General features: G+C 44.3%; 1 protein-coding gene and 1 long non-coding RNA gene across 3 annotated transcripts in view; one reads left to right on the top strand and one right to left on the bottom strand.

Moving 5' to 3' along the window:
* LOC148687515 (uncharacterized) overlaps nucleotides 1-8,443 on the top strand; it is a 36,053-nt gene extending 27,610 nt beyond the window's left edge. The window contains exons 5-7 of the long non-coding RNA XR_015947919.1: nucleotides 4,622-4,742; nucleotides 6,211-6,311; nucleotides 8,335-8,443. This is a non-coding gene — a long non-coding RNA (uncharacterized LOC148687515). The remainder of the gene's footprint in view (nucleotides 1-4,621; nucleotides 4,743-6,210; nucleotides 6,312-8,334) is intronic.
* Nucleotides 67-16,910, bottom strand: part of ACVR1C (activin A receptor type 1C) — a 43,281-nt gene continuing 26,437 nt past the window's right edge. Inside the window, exons 4-9 of one of the 2 annotated variants that reach the window (XM_035131870.3) lie at nucleotides 15,965-16,195; nucleotides 12,683-12,850; nucleotides 10,689-10,845; nucleotides 9,184-9,308; nucleotides 4,889-5,019; nucleotides 67-3,500 (exon numbers count right to left, since the gene is read on the bottom strand). In XM_035131870.3, coding sequence (XP_034987761.1) covers nucleotides 3,375-3,500; nucleotides 4,889-5,019; nucleotides 9,184-9,308; nucleotides 10,689-10,845; nucleotides 12,683-12,850; nucleotides 15,965-16,195 — 938 coding nt within the window. In that variant the 3' untranslated portion in view covers nucleotides 67-3,374. The remainder of the gene's footprint in view (nucleotides 3,501-4,888; nucleotides 5,020-9,183; nucleotides 9,309-10,688; nucleotides 10,846-12,682; nucleotides 12,851-15,964; nucleotides 16,196-16,910) is intronic. The other variant, XM_088661177.1, reaches the window with a different exon arrangement.

Below are 16,910 nucleotides of genomic sequence, written 5' to 3'. Positions count from 1 at the left end.
AATAAAATACTGCAAGGTCAAGTGAGATATATATGGCTTTAGGGAAGACATAGCAGCAGAACAGAGTACATTTCGTAGGCATCGTGTTTTTATTCTTTAAAAGAGGTTATGCTTCACAGAAACAATGGCAAAGAAGGATTAATATAGTAAAATTGCCACTTTACAAAAATACACTTTCAGAAAAATGTAGGTATTCAAAAATACAACATTCAAAATTCATTATTTACAACCAGAGGCAGCAGCAGTATTGAGCAATAAAAAAAATAAATATTTTACTTGTTACAGTATTACACTAAGGTTAGACCAGGTACAGTTTGAAGACTGACATCATCACTCAGTTCCATAACTATGTTTGAAGCTAGTCTCTTAATGAACATAAAAACATTCCTATTTCTATATTTAAAAAAAGCACAGCTTTTATGGAAACTTGCAGGTTTGAAACGCTACATATTCCGCACTCTGGAATGGCACTATGCCGAACCATTAAGCATCTCCAAACTCTAAGAGTTATGCTTTCTTCTGATATAGGCATCTTACCTAATACATTCAGGATCATTCAGATTCAATTTATTGCACTTCTGTCACATTCCATCAACAAAAAATAATAATACTCCTTTACTGGCAGAGCCATAAATTTGTGGCGCCTGCTAGCACAGAATATGTGTGTTCCTTTCAAAAAGGCTCATACAAAAGAAGAATCACACAGCACAGACTTAACAAAGTATTTCAAAACACAAATATGAAGCTTGTGGCAGCATCCAGTTAAATATATTTTTCCCCTGCAAGGCCATTTATTTTTCACATTAGAATTGCACAGTACAGGCAAAAGGCATGGGGCTTCAATATAAGATGATTTCAAACTATACCAGTGATTCCTTAAAGAACGGGGGGCGGGGGGGGGGGTTAAGAAGGAACATTCCTCACAAACATATAGGCATCTCTCACTCGACTTGCAGCAACAGGAGGGTTGCTGCTGATTTTACAAAGTTAAGCACATGGCAGGACAGCAAATAAGAGGGTGACATTGATCCATAAAATGAATTATAAGGATAGGCTCTGCGACTCACAGTGCCAAATACATGAATCAAGAACCAGTTCACACATGCAGTATTTTATCATTGGTTGACTGCAACATCAAACGATGACTTAAGCCACCCTGGATGGCTTCCAGTATATACAAAACCATAATAAAACATACAGAGCTGCCTTCAGATGTCTTCTAAAGGTTGTATAGTTGCTTCTCTCCTTGACACGGGAGGGCGTTCCACAGGGCAGGCGCCACCACTGAGAAGGCCCTCTGCCTGGTTCTGTGTAACTTCACTTCTTGCAGTGAGGGAACCACCAGAAGGCCCTCAGAGCTGGACCTCAGTGTCCAGCCTGAACAACAGACATCTAAAGACATAGCTCATATATATATATATATATATATATATATATATATATATATATATATGACTCATCACCCTCCCAGATTCACAATTTCATGGAAAATTAACTTTGAACATATATACCCAAATTTTCATTATCTAATCTGACATGCTCCAATGCATTAAGAATCACAGACATATTCTACAGCCTCATTCTATTTTTTGGCACCACATAGCACACAATCCAAGCTTATTCCAACAGCAGTGGTCCTTGGCTAAGATTCTGGAACACTAAACTGGACACATGTAACAAAATGCAGTTTCTAACATTTAACTATAAATTTACATTTGAAGCATTAAATAAATGGCCACTTTTAAGGCAACATATAATGAGAACTTTAAGTTTCACAGTATATGTGTTTGATTGGACGCCTCTCTTATTTGGTTAATAAAAGACCAAACAAGAAACAAATTCTATACACATTGCACCAACTAGTTTACAATATGGGAAATGCTTGAATGAATTTGGTCCAAGATTCTCTCTTGTTTGAAGGGTAACAGCACACTTGGTTTAGAACATAGAAAGTGGCCTTATATCAGGTTGGATCATTGGTCCACAAAGCTAAATATAATCCACACCAACTGACAGCAGCTTCCTAAAGTCTTGGGACCAAACTACATGTTGCATTAGCAACATGGCTGTGCCTTCAAGTGAAGGGTTTTTAATACAGCTTTCCAGTGTGAAATGGAGGGGGCAGAGATCTGCATGGGAGGACTAACATCCTTCCTATGGTTCCAATCTAGATTGGGTCCCCTGTTGCTGCAATTTGCATAGGGAGAAAGTTCTTATTGAAGAAAATGAGTTATTCATCACCAAGCAAAACTGCAGGAATGGGTGGAGACAATCCAAAAATGGTACCACAGCAAGGAGTAAAGGGTTTAAATCCCCTTCCCCTTCTCTCTGCTCTACTAATTTCTGTAACACCACCACCACCATCTAAACTTAAATGCACAGCTACATAGCCAATACAACAGGTAGTGTGGCTGTTAGGGAGGGGTATGTTATTTCACAAGGTGCTTGGTTGTAGCTGGAGATGCTAGAGAAATGTGCTTCGCAAACATTTTCTACAGTCACACAATGCTCGTAACGTACCTTAGCCTAGAACAGATATACTTAGCACATTTCAGTTTTCAGGAATCCCTACCCAACATAGTAGCAATCCACTGGAGAGACACTTGTCATGCCCTGGATGGAGAGGGGGCTGCTCGAGGACCCTGCAGCAAGCTGGCAGGAACTTGAGAAGCTCAGCATCCCTGCAAGTGGGCATTAATGCTCCAGATCCCATGGAGATTTTCCAAGCCATGCCTCTCTGGCCTATAGTCACACTTGAAATCCCATGAGGAAGAAAGCTCTAGGTCTATGTTGTGTGAGGTCTTGTGGCTTAAGTCACAGTTCTTTAGATAACCTGGAAAGCTATTCATCTTGTGAGATTTACAGAAGGGGGCGGGGAAGTGTGGCTCGGGCAGGCAATATATCTTAGCACAGAATAAATACGCAGAATATTGCATTCAGGCTTCGCTTAGAATGCAAACCTTTAAATGCTCTAGTTTCTTCAGTTACTTTGCATACCATCTGCACAGACTACAAAAGTCCTAGGTGTGGTTGCATCCTGACATTCTCCATGTTCTCTCAGCTGTGCCTTAGATGCATAACGGCTTGCATGGCAGGTACAGGGAGAGTAACACAGTGGACCACTTGGATGGACCAGATCCCATTTTCCAAAAAAAAAGACCAGGCAAGGCAGTCTGTGGACATCATGAACCAGCTGGAAATTAACCTTTGAACAACCAGTGAAGTTAATTTCCAGTACTCTGCTTTGGGCTGTTAAATACTGTGCTGCGCATCGTGTGAGGTAGAGAGAGAGAGAAAAATCAATGCAAAGAAACAAAAAACAACGAAACAACAACAGAATCCCCCCCTTTCCTCTTCTGTGGGGGTGTGCAAATCTAAGCTTTGGAATCTTCTTGTACGTAGAGCTGAGAAATGGTCTTCTTAATGCGAAGCGCTGTCAGTCGAGCTGCCCCATTGGCGTACCAGCACTCACGCATTATCCGGCCCATTACTCTGAGTGCCTTGGGAAAAGAGCAAAAGCAGAGTAAGAGCACATCCATGGTTGTCGCAGTGCTTCAGCATGAAAATTGCCATCAGGAACAAGACGGCTTCAGAATGTGTGTGCGCGCACACACACACACACACACACACACACACACACATCACACACACAGAGACGTTACTGTATTTGAACTTGGAACCTTTCTGCTTGTGCAACAACTGTGCTGCTGCCTCCTCCTCCTCCTCCTCTCTGCAGTCCCTGGACCCCTAAAGAAGTGCTCCTGAGGGGCTGGGAGACCCTATAGGAACACCATGGCAGGGCAAAGAGGGCTGCAAATTGGGGTCCCCTTTGCAAAAGAACTTCTGCTCATGCAAATACACTTTAAATGGGGTTATACCATTGGGGTGGTAAGTTCTATGATCTGCAACTGCTACTGATTTATCACCAGAAATATGCTCTGATGTATTCTTTTCTGTTGTGCATGTGTTGATATAATTCTTCAAGTTTACTATCAGTCATTAACTTTTTTTTTTAGACCACCACCAAGGCTCAAGGTCTGCCTGGAAGCCATGCTTTTGACGAAAGACTGAAATTCTTTTGTGTGCTTGGTGCAAGTAACTTCTTAGTAGGCGTATGTAGGATTTTGCTGGAAATCCTAGACTTTTTTTGTGGGGTACAGGTATGATAGTCACTTGGTCATTCTCAACACCTGATTGAGGCACTACATTTAATACTCTTTTATCCCAGAGTTAAGCCTGTGCTGGGGAGCCAAGAGCTGCATATAAATATTATTATTGTTATTGTTGTTATTATCGTCGGACTGGGTTGCCCCAGCCACTCTGGGTGGCTCCCAACAAAATATTAAGAACAGAATCAAACATTAAAAACTTCCCTATACAGGGCTGCCTTAGGATGTCTTCTGAAAGTGAAATAGTTTATTTCCTTGACATCTGATGGGAGTGTGCCATTACGAAGAAGGCCCTGGTTCCCTATTGGGCAAAAAGTGGGTGGGGACTAACAGAAAGGTGGCTGGGACATTGTTTTTCTCTCTTCTACACACATACTCTCTTAAACCCACACACCCACAGACACTCAAATTCTTCCCAATCCTTCCATCATCCATGCATTCTTTCTCTCTAGGTTTGGAGGGCTGCATCGAAGGAAAGTCGCGTGATGTTCACCTGTGGATTAAACTCTGGCATTTGAAAGGCCTCTGGGGTGAACTACGCCTCACATCGAACCCATTTACTTAACCAGACAGGTATATGCAACAGTTAAAGAAAATTCCTTCCTTTTGGGGGTGGGTGGGTAAGTTTTCATATTTTAGTTCAGTTAAAAACATGCACTTTTAAGATACACAGTAAAAGTTGCAATTCAAAGAAGGGCGGAATCAAGAGAAAATGTTACCTCACAGCTTTGCCACTGATTTGGGATATTTGGTCTATGTTTTTGCTCACAGACTACTTTTCTCATATCTTCTATTGAAGGATCAGAAGGCACAGCATCATAGTAAGGTAGCTGGTACTCCTCAACAATTCCTAGAAGAGGAATGTGGTAAAAATATAAATTTACTAGGGGACTTTCAATTGTTATGGGAGCAAAATATGGACAGATGTAGTACAGAAACGGCTTCCTGGCACACCTGTGCAAATTATCCATTGTGTCGGCAAATATGTTCTTGAAAACATTGTGCTTTTCCCAAATGCTTCGGTTAAAAAAATAATCTGTAAAGCCCCATCCTCGAAGCATCCGAAAACTTATTTTCATTCAGGGCTACATGGGAAAGTCCTTGAAATTGCCAGCAATCATTCCTGTCAAACTAGCTCTGTGGTACCCACAATTCTTTCTGTCAGCTTGTTAAGGGCAGGTGAAGACCCAATACAGGCTAATACAACTCTGGCTTGGATCCAAAGAATGAGAGGTGAAAGGAGAAGATGTATTTAAGTGGGGGAAATGTAATAACGCAACCTATTATATAATGCAATATGACAATCCCTTATGTTGGAGCCGTAGCCCAGCTCTATGGTTTTACAATCCAGTGGGGATGTAAACTCTTTGCACTGCAGGAATCCTGTCCACAGGATTGAACCTCCAACCTTCCAGTTAATAGCCAGATGCACTAACCCAGAAGTCTCAAAGACGAAAGAAAGCGTCACACTCAGGGCGGTATTAACCATATCTGGTGCCCCCTGTGAGTGAGGCGGGCAGGAGGGGCGCGGAGGAGGCAGCCCCAGGCTCGTGCTCCCCGCGCGAAGCTCTGGAGGCGCGCGGGGAGCATGAGCCTGGGGCCGTTGCACTGCGCCTCTCAGCTGTTCAGGCGGCCCCAGGCCAGCGCTCCCCACGCACCTCTGGAGAGCGGTCTGAAGCCGCTCAACAGCAGAGGCGCGTGGACACCAGCATTCTGCGCCCCTGATGGCCAGGTGCCCTGGCGCCTTGCACCACCCAACCCGGGCCTAGGGACAGCCCTGGTCACACTTGAGCTAGATGCAGGCCTGTGGTTGTGGAAGAGTTGGGGGGTGTTTGAACTGTGTGAAGTTCATTTATGCTGTGCTTTAATTAGTAGGTAATGTGTTTGATGCAGGAAGTCTTGGTCGGGTGAAAGTTGGTTTAACTGTCCGTTGGGTAACCTTAAGTGACAGCTGAGATAGGGTTGGAGATACTGCTTTGAAGGGTGAAGACTTGCTGGGGTAGCTGAATCACTTGACTTGACAGGGAGAACTTGTCTACAGGAGTGAGAGGAGTTGGGAATGCTGGGCTCTGGTGCCTAGTAGGAGCTCCAAAGGAAGGTCTTCCAAGACAGGACAGCAGAAACTGACACACACTTCAATAGGTGAGTAGGGGTTAAAACAGAGGCTTCAACAAAAGTCCTCAGTCATAGTGTTGAGGGCTTAAAAGGGGTGAAGTAAAATACAAGGGCAATGGCCAAAGGCTGTCTGGTATTATTAACAGTAGTGTACCGTATTTTTCGCTCCATAAGACGCACTTTTTTCCTCCCAGAAAGGAAGGGGAAATGTCTCTGTGTCTTATGGAGCGAAGGGTGCCCACTGCGCATGGCTCTCGCTCAAGCAAAGCGGAAGCCGCACACAGTGGGTACAGAACCCAAGCGGCTCTCTGTCTGCCTGCTTTACAGCTGTGAAGCTAGCGGACCCAGAGTGACTCATCCACTGCACGCAGCAGGAAACTGGCTGGGGGGGGCAGCGCGGTTGCCCCTGCCAGAGCCGGCAGCAGCACACCCCCCTGCCTCCTCCAACACCAGCGAAAGCAGTGGGGGAGAAATGGGAAGCCCGACAGCATCGCTACGGGGCTTCCCCTTTCGCCGGTGTCGGCGGCAGGAGAAGCCTGGGAGCATCTGCTGCCGCCGCCTCAGCACCCCCCTCCCAGCCTTTTAGAGGAGGAAAACCAGAAAAATATTTTTCCTCCTCTAAAAACGAGGTGCATCCTATGGAGCGAAAAATACACTAAATCAAGCTGTTGGTATTGAAAGTGACAGTAACGAATAAGCAAAGTGTGTAATTTGAAGCTCGCACACTACACAATCTTAGTGGTACCTCTACCTCTACTTACGAATGTTTCTACGAACGGAGCTCCTTCCGCCATCTTGGATGCTATTTAGATAGGGTTGCTTCAACTTACTAATTTTTTCTCCCAACGCATTCCTATGGGATTCGACTTACGAATGTGCGTTCGGAACGCATTAAATTCGTAAGTAGAGGTAACACTGTATTGTCAAATACAGTGGTGCCTCGCTAGATGAATATAATTCGTTCCAGGACTCAATTCGTCCTACGAAAAATTCATCTAGTGAGTCCCGGTTTCCCATAGCAATGCATTGAAACTTAATGGGCTCCGGGGGACTGAAGGCAGACAGGCTCTTGCTTGCCTGCCTTCCCCAGCCAAGAGAGTTGTGTGCCAGGCGGCGGGGGGGGGAGAAGCGGGGGAATGGATCATTCCTCTGCTTCCCCCCCGCCCGTCAGAGCCGGCGGGCACTGCTTGCCAAGCAGCATCTGCCGCGCTTCGGCACTGGGGGACAGAGCCAAAGATTGGTGGGCGCTGCTTGCTGGGGTTGACAAGCCCCGGCAAGCAGCGCCCACCACTCTTCGGCTCTGTCCCCCGGCTGTGTGACAGGTGGGGTGGGGGAAAGGCGGAGGAACGGATCGTTCCTCAGCCTTCCCCCCTTCTTCGGCGGAGGGGGGAGAGGAACCAACGAAGAGAAAGGGATGCTTTCTCTTCCTTCGCTCCTCTCCCCCCCCCCCGAAAAAGGGGTTTGGAAGCTCTGTCAGGCCAGGCAGCGAGGGGGAAAGCGGAGGAACTGATCGTTCCTCCGCTTTCCCTCCCTTCTTCCTGCGCTAGTTCCCCTTTGTGTTCCGCTGGTCTCTGCCAGTTGCGCCTCACTGCTCGTGGCAACCGGCAGAGACCAGCAGAACAGAAAGGGGAACCAGCTGTAGCGCGGGAAGAAGGCAAAGGAAGATAGGCGCTGACAGCTCATCTTCCTTTGCCTTCTTCCCTTGCTACAGCTGGTTCCCCTTTTGCTAGACAAATGCCTTTTGCAAATTGGTTTTGTGATCAGAGGTTTTTATGGTCACGCTTCGCAAGACGAAGCGGTGGCCATAGAAAACCTTCTCGTCTTGCGAGGCAACCTCTGATCGCAAAACCTATTCGTATAGCGAAAAATTCATCTAACGAGGCACCACTGTATAGTAACTATATACGACTGGGCTTATCCCATAGTTACCAGGATTACTGTAACTTGTACAAGTGATATTAAATGGTAGCAGAAGTACGGGTGCAGGAAAGCTACTGGGCGTGGAAGTTGGATTTGTTTAAGGAAGGGAATACCCTCTTTCCCACCACAGGGAACCACCTAGGAAAGGCTACAGAAGTTTGATTCAGGACAACAATCAAATCGTAGATGGCTTCTGGTTTTCACCAATCCTGAAGCAGCAGCTGAATGGCCTACTGGGATGTCATTTTATTAATTTCTTACATTGATAAACTGCCCTTCAACCAAGGATCACTGTTCTCTTTATACATATGATATTTGTAACTCAATGCTTTTCTGTTATACAATGCTACATTTTGTAAGCCACTTACCTGGTGAAAGAAGGTATACGGTATGTTCTTAAAATTAAATAAAGTACCAGTTGTGCAATTTTCCTATTCTCCAGTCTCCCCACTATTCCTTTCCTCCTCAGCACTGATTGATTGATTCAGTCACTCATAAGCCGCCTTTAAGCAGTGTTATTTGTCCAGAAAAAAGCCCTGCCTTTAGGCATTATTCATGTGAAGGAGCATCATGCTATGTCTAGGATATAAAGCACCCCTGCATGCAGAGGGGATCTTCTTCCTCAGATGCCTGCATTGGTAGGGCTAGTCCTGGCATGTGAGGCTCCCTAGTCATAGTGTGAGACCCTTCTTCCCATGTGTAACACATACTTCCACAATCCTACTCCTGTGTTAGAAACTGCACTGAGCTCCAAGCAAACAGGATGAAATATGTCCCTGTTCCTATGCTTAGTTTTAAAACACAATGGCAGGTATCCCCAGACTTTGGCCCTCCAGATGTTTTGGACTATAATTCCCATCTTCCCCCACCACTGGTCCTGCTAGCTAGGGATCATGGGAGTTGTAGGCCAACACATCTGGAGGGCCGCAGTTTGGGGATGCCTGGTCTGGAGCATTAAAAAGAGAGAGATAGGTTATACCTCCAACTGAGCATCTTCGGGATATTTCCCAGTACACCAGCCCAAGAGAGTAGATATCTGCACGCTTGAAGGACTCGAAGATACTTATGTTCATCGTGTCATCAAGTATTTCTGGAGCCATGTACCTTTCAAATACAGAGATACCAAAAACTAGGATTAAAATTAAGGGACAACAAATAAAAATGAAGTGCAAATGTGGTATTTATAGAACACTGAACTTGTTTGAGGGAAAGCAGAAGATTTGAGGCATTCTTGTTAGGTCTCCCAATTCCTGGGAGTTGGTCTTCAGCCCTTCTCATGAGATCAACATTTATGTATGATGAAAACATTAAAGAGGGCAGCAGGAACTCAACAGCTGATCCTCACCCCTTGGACCTGTACACATTGAGTAGGCCATCAGAACACTACGGCCTACTTTGTACACCACACTAAGTCAAACCATGGCTGCCAAAGAAGCCACTTCACTTGTTCTACGGTGGTACTGTGCTGAACTTAGCCATGACTTGACTTAGTGTATTATCTGAACCTGGGCTCATGCTTTAGCTCTCTCCAAATTAACCATGTGCTACAACTAAGGTTTCCACTATGACTTACAGCTTATGGTTTGTCCAGGAGATTGTAAACCATGAGCTTGGGTTCAGATGACACAGTAAAGCAAACCTTGAGCTCAAGTCAACTTAAAGCAGGCATCCCCAAACTTCAGCCCTCCAGATGTTTTGGACTACAATTCCCATCTTCCCCGACCACTGGTCCTGTTTGCTAGGCATCATGGGAGTTGTAGGCCAAAACATCTGGAGGGCCACAGTTTGGGGGTGCCTGTCTTAAAGCAACTGCAGGAATCCTGGTTTATTTGCTCCCCCCCCCCGCCCTCCACAGCACAGGAAATAGTGAGGGCAAAACTGCAAGCTGCATTAACCTGCCGTTTAGCACTGCACAAGTTTTTCCTTTCTTTTAACAAAGCAGCTCCAGAGCTGGGCCCATCAGGAGGGATGCTCCGACTGGCACACTACAGCTTTCCTTTGAAGGGAAAGAGATATCGGGAACTTGGTGTGGGGGAAAGGGTTAATTCCACCCTACCTGATTGTCCTGTTCCTGCCCTCGGTGGCTATTTTAAAAGAGAGCATGCACTCAAACACAGCAGTAACATACACATATTTTGCAATGTGTCATTTGGTCGTAATAAAGGCAGATACGCAGTGAGCCTTGAGTAATACAACTAACTTTTGAAGGGTACTTGGCTACTGGTACCTTGATTCTCATTTGCCTAGTTACACATGTTGCTGCATGTCGCGTAGACAAATCTGAGTGAAGGCAATGAGACCGTGAAACATATTTCACCCCATTTCACCAGCCCCGTCAAATATCTCTGAAACAAACTAGGGATGGGGAGACATTTCACAGGGGGAAAAGGTTTTGGGTTTTCTTCCATATACATGTAGAATTCCAGTTCAACCCTCTTGGGTGTGAAATATTTAATGCGAAATATTAGAAGCATACTGACTTACCTCTTTGTTCCCACTCTAGAATTCTGAGGTATGTCAATCGTGTTCAACAGAGAGTCATGCTTGACAGCCAGTCCCAGGTCAGCAATGGCACAGGTTTCATTCCTTTTGACTAAAATGTTTTTAGATTTCAGATCTCTGTGGGAAATGGCTGGTTTGCCTGTGAAGCACAAAAAAAGATATGCCCACAATGTCTTTACGTTACCCGCTGATATATTTAACAGAAACGTTCATTGCATGTATGTAAATGTAAGCCACAAAAATTCAGAAGAAATGTCTTCTGCTCATACGACTTTTTTCAGCTCTTGTTTTAACACTCAAAAGCTTATCACCCTATCCTTGACAGCAGGAGTGGGGAAGCTTTTTTCCCCCATCAAATGGTAATGCCAGCAGCAGGTGGGGCTAGAACAGGCATCCCCAAACTTTGGCCCTCCAGATGTTTTGGACTACAATTCCCATCTTCCCCAACCACTGGTCCTGTTAGCTAGGGATCATGGGAGTTGTAGGCCAAAACATCTGGAGGGCCGCAGTTTGGGGATGCCTGGGCTAGAACAATGCACACAAACTCTCTTTTGCTGTCTTAGGGGGGGGGGTGTGAGTAATGATGATCTTAAGATTATTATTATTATTATTTTTTAAAAAAAACAAACTCTCTCTCTCACACACACACATACACATACACAGAGTCACCCTACACACCACACACAATTCCCTTTACATGCATGTATCTATCAACACTGTGGGATGTGATACATAAGTAGCAGTCAAGTACAACATTCCTTGTTTTCCTAGAGTGGACATGCAGGGGAATGTTTGGTCCAGCCAGTTGAAAACTTCCTGTTTCCTCCTGGCTGGGGCATACTTCCTTCGCATGTGACCTTACCTGTCCAGGTAACAAAAGGGCAAGTCACGCAGCACTCTCTTGCTCTTTGACTTCCTCTGTCATTGGAGCAGCTTTTTAGCTAGAAATGCTCTGTTGGCTTTCAGCCAACAGAGGATACAGGGATTGCAGTGGTACCTCGGTTTATGAACACAATTGGTTCCGGAAGTCTGTTCATAAACTGAAGCGTACTTAACCTGAAGCGAACTTTCCCACTGAAAGTAATGGAAAGTGGATTAATCCGTTCCAGACGGGTCTGTGGAGTACTCAACCTGAAGCGTACTTAACTCGAAGCATGGGTGTAATTGGTTCCGGAAGTCTGTTCATAAACTGAAGCGTTCATAAACTGAAGTGAACTTTCCCATTGAAAGTAATGGAAAGTGAATTAATCCGTTCCAGATGGGTCCGCAGCGTTCGTAAACCGAAAATTCGTAAACCGAGGTGTTCATAAACCGAGGTTCCACTGTATCCCCAAATGGGATAGATCCACACGTATATACTTTGTAACCAAGTCTGCTTTCGGGGATCCAACTATGAACTGATGATGTTAGTAAACTAAGCCAAGATTGTGGCGTGTGTTCATTCTATTAAGAGGGATATAAGGGGACTTACCAGGAATCTAATAGTAAGACGCTTAAACAAGTCTGCAACCTGCTATCTGCTGTGCGTTTAAAAGGGGGAATGTAAAACTCTACTAAGTAAAGGAACTTGCTAACTCAAGTTAGGAAAAATATTAGAAAACAATATATCCTCTCCTGCCTCCCTGAACATTCCCACAAACACAGTTGCTTCACATCCATATACCTCTCCCCACTTATTCAATGTAAATTTTAATTTTGTGTAGGGAAGAGGTGAGTGGAAGGTGACTTCCACACTAATATTAATATTTAGGCCACCCACTCCCTCATTTACATTAAAAGCATTGGAATTTCTTGTAAACACGTATCTACCAAATGTACTGTGCTCATTTAATACACAAAGATGCCAGAGAAAGGGGCAGAAATAATCAAAAGTCAAACAAATCCTGGTTCATTCACTTCTCCAACATCCATCCAAGTCATCTTCTGCCCAAAGTGAGCTTAATGTGAAGGTAACTGCATAGACATGAACACGTTACCTTGAGTGCCAACGATCTCCATGTGAAGATGGGCTAAGCCACTCGCTATGGAAAATGTCAGCTTGATCATGCCATTGGCTGTTACAGTGTTGTTGTTTAAGTAGTCAAACAAAGAACCTTGGTCGTGGTACTCCGAGACAAGCCACAGCTGAGTCCAAGTCCCATTATCTGTGGAGAGACGTAACTGCATTTAACAATAAGTAGCAGTAAAGCACAGCAACCCTCAAAGGTGAAAATATTTTCTAAAGGTATTCGTTTTGCAAGGCCCGTTTATTTTCGCAACAGAGTATTTGGCAATAAGAAGATCCCTGCCCAAGGCCCATCTAGTCTTTTTCTCACAGTGACCAATCAGATGCTTATGGGAAGCCGAAACACAGGACATGAATACAACAGCACTCTGATTCCCATAAATTGGCATTTAGAGAATGGTCCACCGCCTCCAACAGTGAGGGAGAACAAAGTGGATATGGCCAGCAGCCTTGGTAGCCTTCTCCTCCTCCACGAATTTTGTCCCATCCTCTCTTGAAGCCATCCAAGCTGGTGGCCATCACTACTTCTTGTGGGAGCAAATTTCATGGTTTAACTACGCATTGTGTGAAGAAGGACTTTCTTTGGGCTGCCCTCAACCTCTCAACATTCTGCTTCATTGGACGATCCCGAATTCTAATATTATGAGACAGGGAGAAAAACGTTCCTCTAATCACTTTCTCCACACCGTGCCATGTCCCCACGTCACTCTTCCTTAAATAAAGTTGCTGCAAATGTTCTAACCTTTCCTCATAGCAGAATTTCTCCATCCCCTTTGGTTGCCGTTTTCTGACCCCGTTTCAACTCTACAGTATCCTTTTTGAGATGAAGCAACCAGAACTGTACACTGTAGGGTACAGTTTAATTCATGCCAGAATGGAATTTCACACTAAAAAGCTGCAATCTCCAACACACTTACTAGGGCATAAGTCCCACTGAATACAGTGGGGGCTCATTTCCAAGTGAACATGCATAGGACTGTGTTGCAAATCTTATTTTGTAAGCCACATAGCAAGGAAATCACTGGTAAAGATCCACTTGTCATTAGAAGAAGAGAAGGAAGTTTCAAGGTTGGACTCTTGAGCTGCCTGCAACCCATCTGTCTTATTTGCTTGAGTCCAGGCATCCCCAAACTTCGGCCCTCCAGATGTTTTGGACTACAATTCCCATCATCCCTGACCACTGGTCCTCTTAGGTAGGGATCATGGGAGTTGTAGGCCAAAACATCTGGAGGGCCGCAGTTTGGGGATGCCTGCTTGAGTCCTCAACAGGACCTGAATTGTCATGAGGAATGTCATCTATACTAACCATCTGTTTAGAAAATATCTTTTAAAATCTGTTGATGTGCCTTTTTTTTATAGGGTGTGTGTGTGATGTCTCCTAAGGTGTTCAAGAGAATGGATGCTAGTTCTTCCCCCCCCCCCTAGGATAGGAAACTACAGCTACAACTACAGTAGCTGCATATTCTAGTAAAGTATCTCAGATAGTTGGGTCAGCAGTCATATGATTGCTGGAAAATGTGAGACAAGCACCAGCATAGGATTAAAAAGTATGAAAGAACAGAAATTACAAAAGAGCTCCAAGAGTTCAAGTTTGGAAAACTGATAATATAATAATATTATGCAAGATTAATAACCATAATGCATGGCACCCTTTAGTAATGGGCACTGCCTTACACTTCAAGTTGCAATTATTCCACACCTGTATCAGATTAGAGCATTACTTCTATACAGTGGTACCTCGACAACCGAACGCTTCGACTTCCGAAGGTTTCTACTTCCAAAGTCGACAACCCCGGAAGTCTTTTCGCCGCACGCGCTCAGCACATGCGCAGAAGTGCAAAATCGCGCTTCGCGCATGCGCACAAGCGACGCTTCAGCAACCAAAGACTCCGACTTACGAAGACGGCCACAGAACGGATCATCTTTGTAAGTCGAGGTACCACTGTACTCATTATCCCCACAAAGGCAAGCATCCTTGTCCTTTGAAATCAATGGGCTTAACAGCATGCTACGTTGTGAAAGCTATAATGATGTATTTTAAAAAATGCCAAGTACCACAATGAATGGACGTAAAATACGGGTAGATAGTTGTTTGTTTTGCAATTTAACCTTAAATGTAACCAAAAATAGACTTTCCAACCTTCCTAAATCTATTTTCCTTGCCCCACTACAAACATATTTTAATGATGGACACTGATATTTGAAAACTTTAGTGAGATTGCTTTATTGTGTATTTTAATCCTTTTGTATGTTTAATTAGTGTGTATTTTAACAATGCTGTGTGATTGGTTTCTATATTTTGCAATGTTTATAATTATTAACTATTTGTCGTCGTCCCCACCCTCTGCCAAAATCTGGAGTGGTACCCTTGTCTTCACACCTTATTTCTAATTAAGTGGATTGCTATAAACCATTTAAAATGTTCCCAGCAGAATGTAGAACTACAGTTCTGGGGAAACCAAAACAATCAAGTCTTGATTCCCATGCTCTTGCATTTAATTTAAATTACCGTATGTATTTCTATAATTGTTGGCATCCAATATAGTGTATCATGCCAGTGTGCTGTAGTGATCAGAGTGTTGGACTGGAAGCATGAAGAGACAGATTCAAATCTCTGCTCTCTCAGACCGACCTACCTCGCAGGGCTATTGTGAAGATCAAAGGGGAACACACGGGATATGCTGCCTTGAGCCCCATAGAGCAGTGTTTCCCAACCTTGTGCCTCCAGATGTTTTGAGACTACAATTCCCATCATCCCCAGCTAGCAAGACCAGTGGTCAGGAATGATGCTCTCACACCTCTGTTAAACACACTGATGAGACACACTAACAGCACCCAGTTGCAAGCAATACAGCGCCAAGGGCAGTGCTAAAAGTCACCGCCCATGGGAATTAGTGGGGGAGGAACTAAATACACCAAATCAAACCAGATCTCCTTCCAAAAGCCCGTGCATAGAAGATATTGACAAAAGCAATTCTCCCCCTGGGAGAGATTGCCATGTTTAAGATACATCCATGGGGAAAGCCTTTTCTCTTTATAACTACTGAACCTCCATTGGTGAGGGAATCCCAAAAAGTGCCTACAATGAAAATCTCGGGGGTGGGGAGGCTTGTACAGGAGTATAACAGAGTGGGACTACACTTGGCATCACATCATCCAAATCATAATAAACCAGGCTTTCTTAAAGAATATAATAACACAGGGCTAATCCAGCACAGGGCAAACATTGTGAAACGGTGTGGAAGTACTATACCCTTGTTATCGGCAGCAATAAAACCCAAGATATTTTCATGCCTCAGCATAATGGTCTGGTAGATTTCTGCTTCACGAAACCAAGATCTTTCGTCTCTCGAGGAAAAGATCTTCACAGCCACGTCTTCTCCGCACCATTTTCCACGCCAGACTTCGCCGAATCGACCCTTTCCTACTATTTCCTGAAGAACTATTGTTCTTGCAATTGTTCTTTGGACAAGCAGAGGCAAGCCTAACAAAAGAAATACAAGCATTAAAACGTTTTCTTAACCCTTCCTCCAATAATTATCACTGATCTACAACACATGCAATATATACGCAGAGGCAATCTCTAATTTGTGAAATCCACATCTTCTTGTAATCAGTTGGAAAACTCCCATTGTTTTTGGTACAGCTGGATTGCTCTTTTGTTGCAATCTATCTATCTATCTATCTATCATCTATCTATCTATCTATCCATCCATCCATCTAATAGCAAACCTAGATAGCAGATGCCAACAGGATTGGATCCAAAATGGGCTTCCTGGTACTGATGAATGCTCATTGTGTCTATCACACAGCAACAGTTTGTGTGTTTGTTTGTGTATTTGTGTGTGTGTTTGTGTGTGTGTGTAAAAAATCAATATCATGGGATCTTCTCAATCAGGACCAGCAGGTCATAGCTGATATCCCATGGTGAGCATATGGTTGTCAGTTGTGGCTGTCCCTAATTTTGTGTTATGCCACGTTCCCCGTGGCAACCATTTTGTGTTATGCCTTATAGCACCTATTTTGTGACTGGTGTCCCCAGCACTCTCTCAAAATTTGAAATATGCCATTGGTCCAAAAAGATGGGTGACCCCTGCTTTACAGCTTGCCATTTTCAACTGGCATTTCCTGTTTCTACCCAAGGGCAAGAGGGCCAACTAGCACCCCATGGGCATAGTCTCACCTCAGAAGCAAACTTG

The sequence above is a fragment of the Zootoca vivipara genome, chromosome 1 (assembly GCF_965207765.1).
Source record: "Zootoca vivipara chromosome 1, rZooViv2.hap1.1, whole genome shotgun sequence".
Taxonomy (NCBI): Eukaryota; Metazoa; Chordata; class Lepidosauria; order Squamata; family Lacertidae; genus Zootoca; species Zootoca vivipara.
The sequence above is the reverse complement of the archived record's forward strand: the minus strand, read 5'-3'. Positions and strand labels throughout refer to the sequence as shown.